Genomic DNA, 17,783 nt, shown 5'->3' with positions numbered 1-17,783 from the left:
TGGTAGATTAAAAGTAAATACAAAAATGGTATAATATTATATAGAATAATAACAATCAAATTACTAAGAAAGATTGTTGTGTACAACTAAGATAAATATTTTTATATTTTTTTCTTCTAATTGAAGAAAATAAATTATCAAATAGTTAATTTAGTACTAAAATGTGAGGAATAGTTTTTTATTTTTTTGTCTTCAGTCATTTGACTGGTTTGATGCAGCTCTCCAAGATTCCCTATCTAGTGCCAGTCATTTCATTTAAGTATACCCCCTATATCCTACATTCCTAACAATTTGTTTACATATTCCAAATGTTGCATGCCTGCAAAATTTTTCCCATCGACCTGCCCCTCCATTATCAAAGTGACTATTCAGAATGCCTTAATATATGGCCTATAAGTCTGTCTCTTCCTTACTATATTTTTTCCAAATACTTCTTTCATCAATTTGCCACAACACTTCTTCATTTGTCACTTTCTAACTTTTGGGTGTCCCACCCATCTGACTTTTAACATTCTCCTTTGGCACCACATTTCAAAAGCTTCTAATATTTTCTTCTCAGGTACGCCAATCGTCCAAGTTTCTCTTCCATATAATGCTCCAAACATATACTTTCAAAAATGTTTTCTTGAGATTTAAATTAATTTTGGATATAAGCAAATTATTTTTCTCTGACTGAAAGCTTGTTTTACCTATGCTATTTAACATTTTATATTGCTCCTGCTTTGTCCATCTTTAATAATTCGTCTTCCCAAATAAGAAAATTCTTCTACCACTATAACTTTTTCTCTTCCTATTTTTATATTCAGTGGTACATCTACATTATTTTCTACTAATTTCATTACTGTTTGTTTCATGCGGTAATTTTTACATATGACTTCATTCATGCCATTCTTTGCTTCTTCTAAATATTTTTTACTCTTTCTAATTACTATATCAACAGAAAATTGTAGCATCTTTATCTTTTCACCTTTCACTGTTACTCCGGATCTAAATTGTTCTTTAACATCATTAACTGCTAATTCTATGTAAAGATTAAAAAGTAATGGAGATAGGGAATATCCTTGTCAAACACCCTTTTTTATTATGGCTTCTTTCTTATGTTCTTCTTTTATTACTGTTGCATTGTAAATATTAGGAATTGTTCTTCTATCTCTATACTTTAACCCTAATTTTTTTAAAATGCTGAACATTTTACTCCAGTCTACATTATCAAATTCATTTTCTAAGTTTATAAATGCCAAGTATAATGGTTTGTTTTTCTTTACTCTTCCTTCTACTATTAATCTGAGTGCTAAAATTGCTTCCCTTGTCCCTATACTATTCCTGAAACCAAATTGGTCTTCTCCTAATACTTCTTCCACTCCCCTCTCAATTCTTCTGTACACAATTCTAGTTAAGATTTTTAAGGCATGAGAAGTTAAGCTAATTGTTCTGTGTTCTTCACATTTATCTGCTCCTGATTTCTTTGGTATCCTGACAATAACACCCTTTTTGAAGTCTGACGGAACTTCCCCTTTTTTTGTAAATATTACACTCCAGTTTATATAATCTATCTACCACTTTCTTACCTGCACTGTGCAATAATTCGACAGGTATCCCATCTATTCCAGGAGCCTTTCTGCCATTCAAATCTTTTAATGCTCTATTAAATTCAGATCTCAGTATTGTATCTCCCTTTTCATCCTCTTTGACTTCCTCTTTTTCCTTTATAACACCAGTTTCTAATTGATTTCTTCTGAACAACTCTTCAATATATTCCACCCACCTATCGACCTTTTCTTTCATATTATAAATCGGTGTACCATCTTTATGTAACACATTATTATTAGATTTTAATTTATGTACCACAAAATTCTCCTAACTTTCCTACATGCTCAGTCTATTTTATCATGATCATTTCTCTTTCCACTTCTTAACTCTCTTTTTAAATCACCCTTCTTTAGCTAACTTGCACTTCCTGTTTATAATATTTCTTACTGTGATAGTTCCTTTTACCTTCTTCATCACTAGCTTTCTTATACTTTCTACGTTCATCCATCAGCTTTTTTTTTCTTTTTCCTGTTTAACCTCCAGGAACTACCATTCAGGTATTACTTCAGAAGACGAATGAGGATGATGTGTATGAGTGTAATCTTGTAAAGGCTCAGTTCTACCATTCCTGAGATATGTGGTTAATTGAAACCCAACCACCAAAGAACAATGGTATCCATGATCTAGTATTCAAATCAGTATAAAAGTAACTGTCTTTACTAGGACTTGAATGCTGGAACTCTCAAAATCAGCTGATTTGGGAAGACGCGTTCACCACTAGACCAATCCGGTGGGTTGTTCATCCATCAGCTGCAATATATCCTCTGATATCCAAGGTTTTCTACCAGTTCTCTATGTTCTGCCTAAGTTGACGTCTGCCGATTTAAGAATTTCCTTTTTAACATTCTTCCATTCTTCTTATATATTTTCTACCTTATCTTTTTTACTCATATCTCTTGTGATGTCCTCCTCAAAAATCTTCTTTACCTCCTTTTCCTCATGCTTCTCTAAATTCCACCAAATCAACTGAGACCTTTTCTTCAAGTTTTTAAACCCCAATCTACATTTCATTATCAATAAATTATGGTCGCTATCAATGTCTGCTCCTGGATATGCTTTGCAGTCGACAAACTGATTTCTAAATCTTTGTTTAACAATGATATAATCTTTCTGATATCTTGTCCACCAGGCTTTTTCTATGTGTATATTCTTCTATTATGATTTTGTTGGCAATTATTAAATTACACTTTGTGCAAAACTCAATAAGTCGGTACCCTCTTTCATTCCTTTTACTCAGTTCCTATTCACCCACAATACTTCCTTCCTTGCCTTTCCCAATGCTTGCATTCCAATCTCCAACTATTATTAAATTTTTATCTCCTTTTATGTGTTTAACTGCTTTGTCAATTTCTTCATACAGAGGAAAAAATATTTAAAAAAAATTAAATCAATATGTTTCAAGCTTCTAAACCAATAATCTGGTTACAATATTAACAAAAAAAGATAGTTTTGGAGCTATTATTTATTAATTTATTTGTAATTATTTGAAATAACTATACTAATACTTATAATTTTATCTGAAGTAACTCCAGTGCAGTTGCATTGTTTTATGAGTGCCACCATTGGGATCTTGTAAACAAGGAAATATTACCAGTAACTTTAATGGAACTTTATTACAAGGAACTTTTCTACAATTTTTAAGTGTATGAAAAAACCCTACTGACATATTTGATATCTCTACCATTTTTCCAATACAGTTGCAAATCTCTTTTTTTTTAAACAGACAAACCTAATTTTTATAACTTTTTGATGCGATATACAATTCTTAAGATTTTTTAATGTACAATTTACATACAAAGGCTAAAAATTATAAAAATAAATTTGAAAGAAATCCTAAAGCATATAAAAAATTTTTATTTTTTCATACATTGGCAATAACAGTTAATTAAGTTTAGTGTCCAGTATCTGAATATTCATTTGAACAGTGTTTCTGCCGTTACTGTTCAATCAATCATTCACAGTGGGTGATATCACAAATTTGTTTTCAGTTGGAGAGTTGATGGACATGTTGTTAATTTAGTTTAAGTATATAAAAATACTTGCTGTGAATACCAGGAAAATGATCCAGATTGAAGAATACTGGATCGTAAAAAATTGAGGCTTTGGAAAGGTGAGTTCAAGAAACAGGTACGTTTAAACCACAATTTGATGCTGGTCATGAACATTTTATGAGAAATGCCAATGCTGAAGAAGCAATACTGAATGCGGTACAACTACTTCCCATTTTGAGCACCAGAAGGTTGTCACATCCCTTTCATGTTTATCAATCAAGTGAGTGGCGAATGTTATAGGAGCAACAACTATACCTATTCCATACAACACGACACAAGCGTACACATATAATCTCATAGGTCCTTTTTTCTTACCGCCACCTCAATGGCGAGCAGTACTTGCATTTTTTGCAAATAAATCTGATGGAACTCTTAGAAGATATTCTACTTGCAGATAGAGCACAGATTTCATTTTTCAATTATGGTACACCAGCTCACTACTGTTGTGATGTGATGAATCATTTTAATAATACATTTAGTAAGCGACTGATTGGTCGAAATGAACCAGTAAAACGGCCACTTCTACCTCCCATTCTTACACCAGTGGTCTTTTTCCTTTAGGATTGGATAAAGTTATTAGTCTATTCTGCTCGTATTGGTACACAAGAAGAATTGTATCATTGAGTAATAGACATAGTATATATTGACATCATGTAATAGAAGCTGAAGCTACTAATAGGAATAATAATTTATGCATTGAACAGAATGGCAGCCACATTGAGTAACTGCTTCAAAGAAATGTTTCCACCTTTATCAAGTAACCATTTAGATATTTAATAATTTTTAGAAAAAAAAACAAAAAGTATGTAATTTTTATTTTTTTAAATTCTGTTTTTTATTCATTTTTTCTGTTACTGGTGAGCTTTCTATTTGTTTTCATTTTCATTTCGTTGCTCAAATATTGATGAAAATTGTTCTATTTAAGATCGTATCACTTTACTGATCCAGTTTGTGTATTTTATTTTTTATTAAAGTTGAACTTCTCAAATTTGTGTTTAATTTTAATAGACATTATTTCCAATGATTTTCTTAGAATTAAATTCTATAAAAAGTTAATTAGAATTTTTATTTGTTAATTGGTAGATTAACAAAGTTATTTTATTCCAAACTTAAAAAAAAGTATTTTCTGACAAAACGTTTTTTTTTAAAAAAACCTAAGTGAGATAAAGGTCTGCGACCAATTTTATCCAATTTCTTAAACCAAAAATTATAAGGAAGCACCAAATTTACCCCTTGATTTGTACCCCAAGAATTTTGGTAAGGTTTAATTTCACAGAGGGAGCAGAAAGCAGGGCTAAATGTTTTACAAGCTGAAACTTTCTAACAAACCGTTTTCTGACCTATGTTTATATGAACTTTTTTTCTTAAAATTTGGCTATAGAATCACCTCCTGAGATATTTCCTTGCAATTTAGAATCACCTGTATTTTTTTTTAGAGGTAAGGATTAAATTTTAAGAAAACGTTTTCTAATAATATTCATATGCAGGTCAAGTTTAACAAATTTGCTTAAGTAAAGTTTTCTCTAAATCTAACACCCCCTTCAATAAAGACTAAAATAAGAAAATGAGAATTTTCAAAAAATCTTTCAGCATTTCAGGTCTAGTCTATAATTTCAAACAAATTGTAAACATTTTTTGATAACTCTATATGAAGTATAGACTTTCAAAAATGTCTAAAAAATATTTAAACTGAAGGGAGAGAGTAAAATAAAAAAAAAAACATAATTCCAGTTTTGTTGGTATTTATATATACATTGTAGGTAACAAATGTGTTTTAATAAAGTTTTTTCTAAAACGCTTTTGAACATACCCCATCCCCTTAAAATAATTTTGGAAAAAAATTAATACGATCGATGCCCCACATACAGAAATATTTATGTCAAATTTGAAAAAAACTGGTTTGGCTAATCCTAAGATATAAAGCCAACAGGAGTGCATACATAATGTATGCACATACATACATATAAATATAAATACGGATTTTAGTGTATATGAACTAGTTGGACACTAAAATGTTTAGATCTGCAAAAAAATATCCCATTTCTGATATGATCACCATATTTTTCCCTTTAATATAGCAATTCTGGCTACATTCGCTGGGAAAGTACAAAGGTTTAAATTATAATAAATTTTTGGTTACTTTTAAGAACACACTGCAACAGAAAATTGAATTAAAAATTAGGAAGTCATTTTTTTTATATATTTGAAGTTCTAAATCAAATATTAACAGATTATAAATATTGAGATCAAAAGGACAATCAAAAGATTATAATAAAAAATCTACAGAAAATCCAGAAACAAGCAGCACTATAATTTATTAGTCCCTAGTTGTATGCAGCAAAAAAATCCCTAACTTGCTGGCCCTTCATTAGTCAATGAAAACAGAAATACATGCACAAAACCAGTGCAGCGGTAGAAAAACAGAATGGTACCTACATCACTTACATACAAATGCGACTGAAAAACCGGATTTAACTAACTTATTAAGATGCGGTGAAAATAATGAAAAGTATAAAAAAAAAAGAATTTAAGTACTTTAATGCTATCTTTAATCATAATAAAAAAAAAATTTTAAACAATTAAGTACTGGTAATAATAATTGTGAATATCTATTTCACCTAAATACAATAAAATTAACATATTAAAACGATTCATTTACCTGATATCATTTATATCAATAGCACTTGATGCATCATAATAATATTGCGATTGTTGAGGTGTTAAATTAATATCATTTATAGTCAATACCGTATCAGCTTTACTCTCGCTAACACTTCGATTGTGGTGATACCTCATCGAACTACCCGTTCCACTACCACTACCTATGTAATGCGGTAAAGTTGCTGATTTACCAGTAATTGTCGGCATCATTCCTGATGAACCTAATAACAAGTCATGAAAAATAATTCATCACATATTTTACATAAAGAAATCAATTATATAAACTAATGTAAATCAGAAATAATAATAAATAACAATGTAACTTAAAACTTCATCCACATTTAATAGATATTTGTAACATTACAAACATTTTTGTAAAGGATTTTCCCACTTTACACAAAATTTCATATTCATTAATTTATCGTAAACATCACTCATTTTAAATGCAATAAAAATTGTACAGCGCACCTTGATTGTTGATGCAAACGGTCAATGACTTCCTTTTACTGGCAGTAAAATACAAAAATATGTTCTTTCATTTTGATAAACTTTTTGAAAAATTCTTATATTTTGGTCTGTCATCTCCCTATCATTTCTACAAACTTGGCATAAAGTGCAGTTCTGCTAGCAGGCTTCCTTCACAACCTTGTTGCATAGACTTCTGCTGAAGTCATCAATGAATTTTTTTGCAACTTGCATAGATATGCATATCACTTAGGATTCACCTTCAACTTTATCCAGTTTTTGAGTAATTTTTTTGATTTTTTTTGTCATCACTCCCACAACTTGAAGGAATACTGTGCAGACCGGTACACACAAAACTTTTCTCCTAGTGTTTAAGAAGTTACCTCTATTCCTAAAGCATTTAAACCATGTTTAATGACATAAATCATGAATAAATTGTGTTAATTTATAACTAAGATAAAGAAACATAAAATCTAATGAGATTTATAAGCAGCATTAAACCAGAATAATTTTACATGAATTATAACATCGGTTTTTAAAGAACTGCTCCAAATAACCAGTGGTTCTACTAACCGATGTTCATTGTATTTTCTCCATTTCCTATTTCTAGTACTTCAGAGGGTTTTTGTTGTCAAAACATAAAGGCCTTCAATTTTTACACAGTTACTTTCTTTAAATGGAATACTTATTCTACAGTACATATTATGTACTGCATTTGCTAGTTACCCATTCACATTCTTTTCATTGTATATAAATAAGAAATAGATTTAGTAAACAAAGTATTCAATATGTAATAGATTCAGAAAGTAATGAGATAAGGGTACAGTTTGATCCCGTTGTTTTTCAACTTGTGCATAGGAATAATTGTGCAATATAAGAACTACCAGGGTTCAAATTGGAATAACCACAAAAAAAAGAAATGTATAGATTTGATGATGAAATTGTACTTTTGGCACAAAAACAAAATAAGAATTAGAAGAAATACTGAATGGTATGTATTTATTATTGAGAAAGAAATCCAATCTTGAAATAAATTAAAGTAAAAAAAAAAAACATGATGAAATATACCAGAAATGAGGATAATAAGGAATTAAGTATTAAAACTGGTGAAAACAACATACCAAAAATTTCAACTTTTTTTTTTTACGTAGGTAATAAAGTAATACATTCATCAAAAGTAGATTGGCACAGCAAGAACATCTTTTGTGCAGAAATAATCTCTCCAATATCATATACAGATCTAATTAAAAAGAAATTACTGAAAATATTAGTGTAGAGTTTAGTAATTTTATAGTAGTGAAATATAGGTAAAAGGAAAAAGTAAAAATGAAAAACAACCTTTGAAATGTGGTTTTACAAGAAAATGCTGATAATTTCCTAGGTTGATAAAATCTGAAATGAAGACGTCTGGAAGAGGACAGAGATTTTTGGTGGTTTTATAAAGAAATAACAAAATTGGTAGATTACATATTAATACAACAAATTTGTAAATCTGATGACAGATGGATCATTATGAAGAAATTTATGAAGTAATTTTTAATCATATTACCTGGTAAATTCAACATGAATTCATCATTATCACTTGTGCTGCCAGTAGTAGTAGAGGGATCCTTTGGAAGGTAAAAGATTCCACTTTTTCCAATCTAAAATAAAGCCAAGAAACTTTTCAAAACAGTATTAATATACACTGAATCATCATAACAGAAATCTTTTAACAACAAAGCTGTGTACACAAGCAAATGTAAACACACAGGTGCATACACACAGTGAGCTTTCATGCCGGTTCCGAGTCACATTAATTTAAATGATTGCATAATAAATCTTATTAAGACCTTACTAATTAAGGATAAAAATTTATGCTTCCTGATTTTTGAAAGCTCAAATAGGAGAAATATGATTCCTGATGTGGGGGCAATAATCCCTTTAGAAGTGGTAGAGTAAATGACATGAAGTACTGCATAACAAATTCAGTAGAACTTTTCATTCTTAAAAATACAGAAAACAACCAGACTACTCCTCAGCAACAAATTTAACAGCAGTGGCTAAAAGAAATAGTTAATTATCAGATTTTTATTATTTTTATAATTAACTTCAACATTTGTTAGACACTGTTAACAGATATTAATTGAACCGGTCATAATTTTGCCTTTTAACTTCAAACAGTTGTTTGATAATGGTTTGCAGTTCATCAACTCAAACAACTTTGATGTCTTTGCAATCCTATAGAATTAGATTTTCTATGCCATCTAAAATATTTTTAAGCAAGGATATGGTTGAGATCATACTCAAACCTTTTTTAAAATTACATTATCATTTACAATTTAAATCATACTTTTTTAGAAAATTATACAGAATCTTTCCTTCAAACACATTAGTTGGGAGGGAAAGAAAAAAAGAAGGGGTGTTCTTTTTTTTAATAAGGTTGCTTGCTGTATGTGTATATACAAAGGCAGCTTTGTACCAGCCTTTCATTTACAATGAATCATTTGCTAAGTATATGGTTCAACGAAAAACTTGAAGATATACTTGAATCGAGGACAATCAAGTACAGTAGCAATCATACCCTTCAGATCTTCTGAAAACATTAAAATATAAGTACATTAAATGTTCTTATGATTATATTATAATGCAATGTAATGAAATCTGAAGGTACATCAATGAATTTGTTGGCTATGAATGGTTGGTTGATGTTGGGTGTCTTGCATTTTACAAACAAAAATATTTTCAATGTTACATGTAAAGTACAAATTTCATACACTACTTTTCATCATTTTTTAATCTTAAATGATTAAACACAGAATAAGTCAGCAATTTTATTTTAAGAGACACATTTTATATATATATATATATATATATATATCACAAAGTTAGAATATCTAGAAAAAGAAATTTATTGTAACAAGAGTTTCCCAAATTCAGTTTTTCATCTATTTTAAAAGCAGGTTAAATGACATTAATGACAAATATCCATAAGTCATTGGACAAAATTTCATAATCAGTTCATCCAGTCTGAAGATAACAAAAACAAAATCGGGCTCACTACACCAAATCCCAAAATGAAATCGCCCAAATACACAATTAGATCATCATATTAACTAACAGTATCATCTAATAAGTAAAATGTGATTTTGAGCCCAGAAATTACAAAAAAAGGTTGTTTGCCCCCACCCACAATTTAAGGATATTTAAATGAGACTAAACACCATCAAAAAGTATCTTTGCTAACTAAGGGACATTAGATTATGTGAAAAATTTACACATAATCTATTTAGTAATCTATTAATTTTTGAGTAAAATTTTGATACACCTGTAAGGGCTGAATATCACTGCCTGCTTGACAGATTGTGACTAAAATTAACTATCTGAAGTTTTATATTAGTAAAGTATATGATTCTGCATAATAGATCATCATCAATAATTAGACCCTAAGTTTCAATTGGTTCTGGTTTCGAACCTAAGGCACGCTCATGTTGTTTTAGTCCTAGAAGATGGACCATGACATAGTACCATTGAGTTCTGGTATTTCTCATGTGGAAAGGTTCAGTTGACCATTTAAGCCTATTTTTGCCATAATAAAAATGACTGATTCACCATCCGTACTATCTTAACTTTGTTCAAATGAAGTGTTGTAATCACTTTCAATAACATAATCTTTATCAATGTCAGCATTATCTACATCACTAAGGTCTTCATAAAAAAAAAATCATCCGCCAAACTATTTATGATTTCAGGATCATCAGTTAAAGCATTACTAACACAAGGATTACTATTCATCAAATACAATTAAAATAGTTCCAAAATACACAACGAAAAATGTAATTATCTTTTATGAAATAATAGTTTTTTACCACTACAAAAAAAATATAACAACTTCTAACAAAAAAAAAAGACTCATAACTTAAAAATAAAGAAAAGAGAATGAAGTAATTAAAAAATAGACTGTACAAAAAGAGGTACACAGAATCAACAAACATTAAAATATAGAAGTGTACAACATGATAACCAGTACAAGGAACTGCAGGATGACATTACCCTAACAAGCACTGATGGTAACAAATAACAATGGCAACTGAAAGAAAAGAACACACGCAAAAGGTACTCGGGTGGTGGGGGCATTGAAACAGTTTATGCGCAAGGGACACCATTTCAAAATAGTCGAGTGGTATGACATATGCCACCTTGTGAGTTAAGGGTTTTAATGGAATTGTGAATTTAGAATTCTTGCCTCAGGGTGATTCAGAGAACCACACCTACCTATCAAGGCCTTTTACAATGGTTATGTGAAAAAATCCACAGGAAGAGACCAGAATTTTGATGAGACAACTCACAATTCCTTCACCACAATAATGCATCTGCACAATCAGCTTTGTCAATTTGTCAGTTTTGTGTCAAAAATCAAATGACTGTACTCCCTCAGCCTACCTACTCGCCAGAACTGGCTCCTTGTGATTTTTTCTTATCTCTAAAATTATAATCAGTGATGAAAGATAATCAGTGATGAGTACCTTTTGAGAGTATTGATCACATTAAAGCAAATTCGTCATGGTCCTTACACGCTATTTCAAATAAAGCTATCGAAAACTGCTTTGCAAAATGGTAACACCACCTGGAAAAGTTGTGAACAGGGGATGGGAATACTTTGAAGGGTACAAGGATCAATAATATGTAATAATAATAAAGATTAAAAAAATAAAGTTCCATTATACGGTTATATTCTGAACAGACCTCCTACATACACTTCTTTTACAATCCATTAAAATAAAATAAAAAACTTTTTGGATTTATGTTTTTCCTTTTTTGGTCTCTTGATTAGCACTTTTGCAGAGATCTCTGCTTCTTCAACAAAGAATTATTATTTCAATAAATTAATAACATTTTTAAATTCTGAAGATAGTTGTTTATTATCATACAAAAAAAACACAAATTTTAAATTAATATTTTCCGCAGCTAGAATGCAATTTGTTGAAATATTTATTGTCGTTTATTTTATTAGAAATTTATTCTCTATTTTTTTTTCAGTTTGTTTTGTTTTCTATTCTTGCAAATCTGCTTAACTGCCATACAGAATACATCTCTTACACATTAAGATAAAAATATGAACATGTGATAAAGTAATTGTTAAAATAAGAGAAAAAAATTTAATCTGATAACTACATTAAGTAATTCTCAAAGCAATATTTCAATAGTGACTGTGTTCATCCACCATACACTGGAAAAATAATACATATAAGCTTTAAAATTTAATCTACATCCTGATCTACACCATCGTTACTATACACACTAGTTCGATTTAAATCCTTATCATTATCAGCATTGTCAACAAGCAAAACATCTTCCAATACATCCATCGATGCCAAAACAGGCCATTTTTCATGTCGGTGATGTCTAACAGTGTGCCAACCTACAAAAAAAAAACTTCTGATAAATGATCTATTTATTTTTTTAATGTTCTTTTGTTTTTTTATTTATTGTATTATATTGTGCGACATTTAAGTATTGTTTTATTTCAAAATTTACAAGTAAAATAATACCAATTCAGAAAAAGAACCTTTTAATTTAATTTTAAATAAATTAGTGGATAAATTTTTAAATGGACAGATAATTTATTAAAAATAGCTAAGCAACATACTTAAACCTTCTCTCATAGTGCTGTACTATGTTACTCAAAATAATCTGGCTGTATTGCAGATAGACATTTTTCTTTAACTACTTTCCTTGTAAAAAGTGTATAACATAAAAATACACAGATTCAATTATTATAATAATGGATCTATTAGCTTGATGAGAATATATATTTTAATGCAGTATAAAATTTAAAAAAAAAATCAATAAACAAATTTAATTTCTGAAGTCAGCAGATATTCATTTCACAACTGATATTTTCTTTCGAAAATTAAAACTTTAAGTAAAATTGTGTTCGGTTTTGAAGAAAAAATAGAATGAACTGGCTTTTTCTTTCATTCAGATCTACCTTACAAGTTACTTTAATACTAGATGGCTTCACTTATATATATATATATATATATATATAAATGAATTCTACACAATCCTATTTTTCCATTAAATATGATGATATTCCATTATAACTCCCTCATTAAAAAATGATATATATCGCAATATATTATGTACGTGTTTAGGACTCATCTTACCCTATACATAAATAAAAAAATGTGAAAGTTCTATGACAAACACCATTTCTAGAAGAAAAAATAAATGAACAATCATCATCCTACTTTTGCAAAAAAATAAAAACTAACCCTACAATTTTATTTATATATTGGATATATTACAAAGTACTCGTTATATAAATGTCAATAAATGATTTATATTTTCTTTATTTATAGCAGTGGTAAAAGAGACACTGTCTCACGAAGTGGGACAAGAGTGAGACATTCGTAAGAGTAGTGTCAGTGGTAAACACTGACACTACTCTTATGAATTTTCAACTTGACTTTATTCCATTAAAAAATTATATATATAAACATATTATATGCATGTATACAACTCATCTTATGCAATCTGTACACGAAATATGAACTACACGTCATCATATTTTTGAAAAAAATAAAAAATCTAAACTTACATTTTAATTATTTTTTGGATATATTACAAAATATTCATTACAGAAATGCAAATAAATGATTGATATTTTATTTATTTGTGGTGGTGGGAGAAGAAATTGATTTTCTTACTTATTTTCAAATTGTCTTTATTCTATTAAAAACTGATATATAATGCAACATATTATTTATATATATATATATATATATATATATATATATATAATGTATGTGTACGACTCATCTTAATTTTTATGTATATAAAATACGAGAAAGTTCTTTGACAACAATCATGTCTAGGGAAAAAGAAATAGGAACTTTACATCATCTTATTTTTGTAAAAAAATAAAAATCTAACCATACGTTTTTATATATTTTTTTGGATAAATTTCAAAGTACTCATTACATAAATGCAAATAACTGATTGACAGTTTATTTATATGTGGTGGTGGGAGAAGAAATTCATTTTTTTACAAAATTTCAAATTTACTTTATAATGAATATAAATAGCTTTACTATGTTCAAACAAACCAAGTCTCCAGCCTCGAATAAACATAGTTTTACAAATTTAACATTCAGATAAAATCTTATACAACTCATTGGAACTTTCTCCTTAAGAAAAATAGTAGGATGTAAACAAAGTATTCCAGCTATAATACAACTCCCAAAACCATTCCACCAGTTCATAAAACTTGAAAAATATGTTCAGATTTGTGTACTTTGTAGCTCTAAACAGATAAAAAGTAAGTCAGAAAGAGAAATTAGGTCTTTATTCAAGTGTAAACAGTTTAATCTCCCATTATGTTGAGTTTGACATTTCCTTGAGTATCATGAAGAGAGAGGTGTTGAAGTGTCCCAATAAAAAATAATTGAATTTTTTATTAGTTTTTTATATTAAGTAAAGGTAGGTCTTTAAGTACAGACCAAATTTTATTGCATTAGTGATATAATAAAATATACAATGTGTGAGTCTTAACTCACACAGGTAGGTTGATTAGGATCAACCCACAATCAATGTTTCTTTAGATTAATAGTTACCACCATTAGATAGTTGAAATAATGACCACGAGAGAGTTAAATAAAAAACATATTCTATTTTTATTACAAAATTTAAAAAAATGTCTTAACCCATTAAATAGTTATAAACAGCTTTCTTTGTAATAGTAAAAATTAATAAATTAAATATTCATAAATCTATGGTGATGATCATAAGGCCTATGATTGGATTTCCATCTTAGTATGATAGTTGTATATACGATGATTGCAAATGAATGATAGTGCGAAATGCGAATGATAGTTTTATATGATGTGTGCAAAACTGTACAACTTTTTTTTGATTCTAGAACTTATAATAGGATGGAGATTTAATTGTGGGTCTTATGAACAACGATGCTTATAACATTGTAACGAGAAAAATAACGAAAACAAAATATTAGATGAAAAAGTAACATTAAAGAAGAAGTTTTTTTTATAATTTGTTTTGTATGTTTAAAACAATGAAGGATCTAAAAATTGCGAAATACAGTGTATCTGTTCAATTTTTGAACACAAGAAAGTAAAACCAGTAGATTTTCATAAACAAAATAGTGAGGTTCACGATAAAAATGCTACGACTGATGGAAATTGAGAGACAACAGATTACAAAAGACAGTTTGACAGTTTAACAAAAACTAAAAATATAAAGAAAAATGAACACAGAAAGCCATATGTTGTTAATAACAATTTGATACGGCTCATACACAAAAAAAAAATTGTAGGAATAAACAGTTTCTAATCTCATGCTGCTGCTGCTGAACACAAGTAATTTAACATATCATTTTTGACTGGTAACAAATGGATGATCATCTTTCTGAAGCCCAAATTATCACAGAATAACTTTCATTTGCAGCCTGAAGACAATGGTGAAATCAAAAGAATTATGTAACATCAGCTGTCTTCAAAGGTAGGATCATTTTATGAAAAGGATATTCAGAAATTGGTTCCATACGTGACAAATGTCTTAATCTCAGTAGAAACTATATTGAAAAATAGTAAGTAATGGTCATTCTTGTAATAAGAAGACTGTCTAAAAATAAATTGTAATTATTTTTTAATAGTCTAATGGTGATTCCATTCTGGACATGCCTCCTGTTATAATTTACCTTTATTTGATTAATACGCAAATATTTACGGTTTGTGGTTATAGTTTATTTATTATGGATCTACACTATAAATAAAAAAACAATGTAAAAAATCATAACAGTAAGCCTGTTGTCTTATACAGTACATACATTTTTTCCTAAACTCAATAATCAAATGTAAAAACTATTCTACAATTACATCACAGTAATTATCATAGGGATAAGAAATAAAAAATAAATAAATAAAAAACAAAACCTACCAGCAGATCTTAAAGTAGTAGCTCCTTCTGGATTTGTAGCTGTAATGCTAAGCACATAAAATGCAGTAGCTCGAACAGAATACACTTGGGAGAAACGAACGGTATGAATCATCGCCATCGTAACACGATTATTTCTAGCCCATTTAGCCCCTTCTGGTGAACAGGAGATATGACCTAAAGCCCATAACGCAGCTTTCAACTGTAAAATTTCATCATCCGTACGACAATGACCGAGTATAACAGTCTGCAATAAAATATATAATAATCAATAATTAGTTGATAAAAGTTCAAAGATTAAAAATTACTACAAATGAAAAGTATATCTCCAAAAAAAAAACTACAGAAATTGAATATCTATGTACAAGAGCAAGTATATTAGCTAAGTACATTTAGTTCATTAAACTAGATTAGGTTAGATGTTCATTTACTGTCACTAAATGAATACAAAGGAAATGCATTCATGAAAGGAACGCAAAGGAATGAAAACTACTGAATGCAATGGATTGCTTTTTGTCAGCGATATGAAGTCAAGCATCATCTCGATGCTACTTATAGGCTTTATGATTCAATCACTATGGTATAATGTCTTATTTTGGCGAATATCAAAAAACCTTTTGTTGTATATTTCATGACGTATGAAAATTCCAGTTTTCTTGCTATTTTCTAGTTTAGTTTTATTAAAGAAATTTTTCCTTTTGAAGTTTCCATATCAGGCCAACATTTTTTTGTTGTTTCTTGTTTTGTTTTACAAAAATCAGAATATATACGTTCAGATCAATTTTAACAATTTTCTCATTAAAATATTCAAATAAAATAATTTATAATTCTATTGGATTTGAGTTTTTCCTTCAGTGATCACAATAGCTCACAGTAATTTTAACTATTCACTGTTTCACCTTTAGGTGTAAAATGAATAAAAACTGGACTTTCCTACAATGTAATCATCAACTTTAGTGAAAATATGTGAATTTAACATTTCTTTTCCATAGGAGTTAACAGATGTTTCCAGACTAAACTTGTTGCTTACTTTCTAGTTAAAAGTGATGAACACATATCCCATCAATGGTAATTATCCAATTCAGAAATGAATTTCCCGTCATCCTTAGAATGCTTTACGAAAATTTTCAAATAATTCTCTTTAAAATGTCTTCAGTTAACATGAAATACAATAAGCACAACCTTTTTGAAAGTTTAAAGAACCAAGGATGTTTGTACATACTGAGGTATGGCTTACACTCAACTCACAATTTCACAAACTTTAATTTGTTGATTATTGTGGACCATTTTTCTTTGCAACTTGTAATTATTTTGATGTGAAGAGAAGACGTATCTTTTTGTTCATCAAACGAATAAATCCTACCTTTATAAAAGTGACTAATTGATTCACATATGTTGCTTCCATTCAAACAATTTTCTCCATATTGCAGTTGCAGTCTCTGAATAATCTGATGGTTTCACCCTCCCTGAATTTTGAAAATGTATCACTGCTCATATCTCTTCTTCGGTGCAATCAGACATAGTACCACTCCTTTTAAATCCATTTATAAATAAAACCACAAACTGCTAAAAATGAAACAATACTTTCAATATATAAACTGTATGAAGTTATGATTTACCAGAACAATCAGTGTTGTGAGAAATATAATAAAAAGAGAAATAAAAATTTTCCTTTAGTTTTTAACTATCCCTTATATATAAAAAAATTACTATTTTAGTAACAGAATTTTATAATCTCAATCTTACATATTTAATTTTCAAATGCCTCTAATAATATTTACTATTTAATATTAATATTTATTTATTTAATATTCAAAGGCTGATTTAAAATATATATATTCAATTTATTTAATATATGGCAACCATTTAGAAAACAAGATTGTTGGTTTTATTTTTCAGTAAAGGTAGAAACATGCTTTTTTTCATTAAACAATACCATCATTATAGTAATGCATAGTTTTATAATTTTAATTAATAGTGGAGAAACGACTGAATTTCCCCTTAAAACAGCTGGAAATCTCAACCAACTCTTAAAAACAAGTTCAGTCATTCACAAAAGCATGGAATACAGTACTGAAC

General features: G+C 28.9%; 1 protein-coding gene across 1 annotated transcript in view; it reads right to left on the bottom strand.

Moving 5' to 3' along the window:
- LOC142332465 (uncharacterized) overlaps positions 1–17,783 on the bottom strand; it is a 93,020-nt gene that overhangs the window by 29,810 nt on the left and 45,427 nt on the right. Inside the window, exons 19-20 of the mRNA XM_075378912.1 lie at positions 15,708–15,951; positions 12,010–12,168 (exon numbers count right to left, since the gene is read on the bottom strand). Coding sequence (XP_075235027.1) covers positions 12,010–12,168; positions 15,708–15,951 — 403 coding nt within the window. The remainder of the gene's footprint in view (positions 1–12,009; positions 12,169–15,707; positions 15,952–17,783) is intronic.

Source organism: Lycorma delicatula, chromosome 11 (genome assembly GCF_047948215.1).
Source record: "Lycorma delicatula isolate Av1 chromosome 11, ASM4794821v1, whole genome shotgun sequence".
In the NCBI taxonomy this organism is placed as follows: Eukaryota; Metazoa; Arthropoda; class Insecta; order Hemiptera; family Fulgoridae; genus Lycorma; species Lycorma delicatula.
Note: the sequence above shows the minus strand (reverse complement) of the source record. Positions and strands in the feature narration are given on the sequence as shown.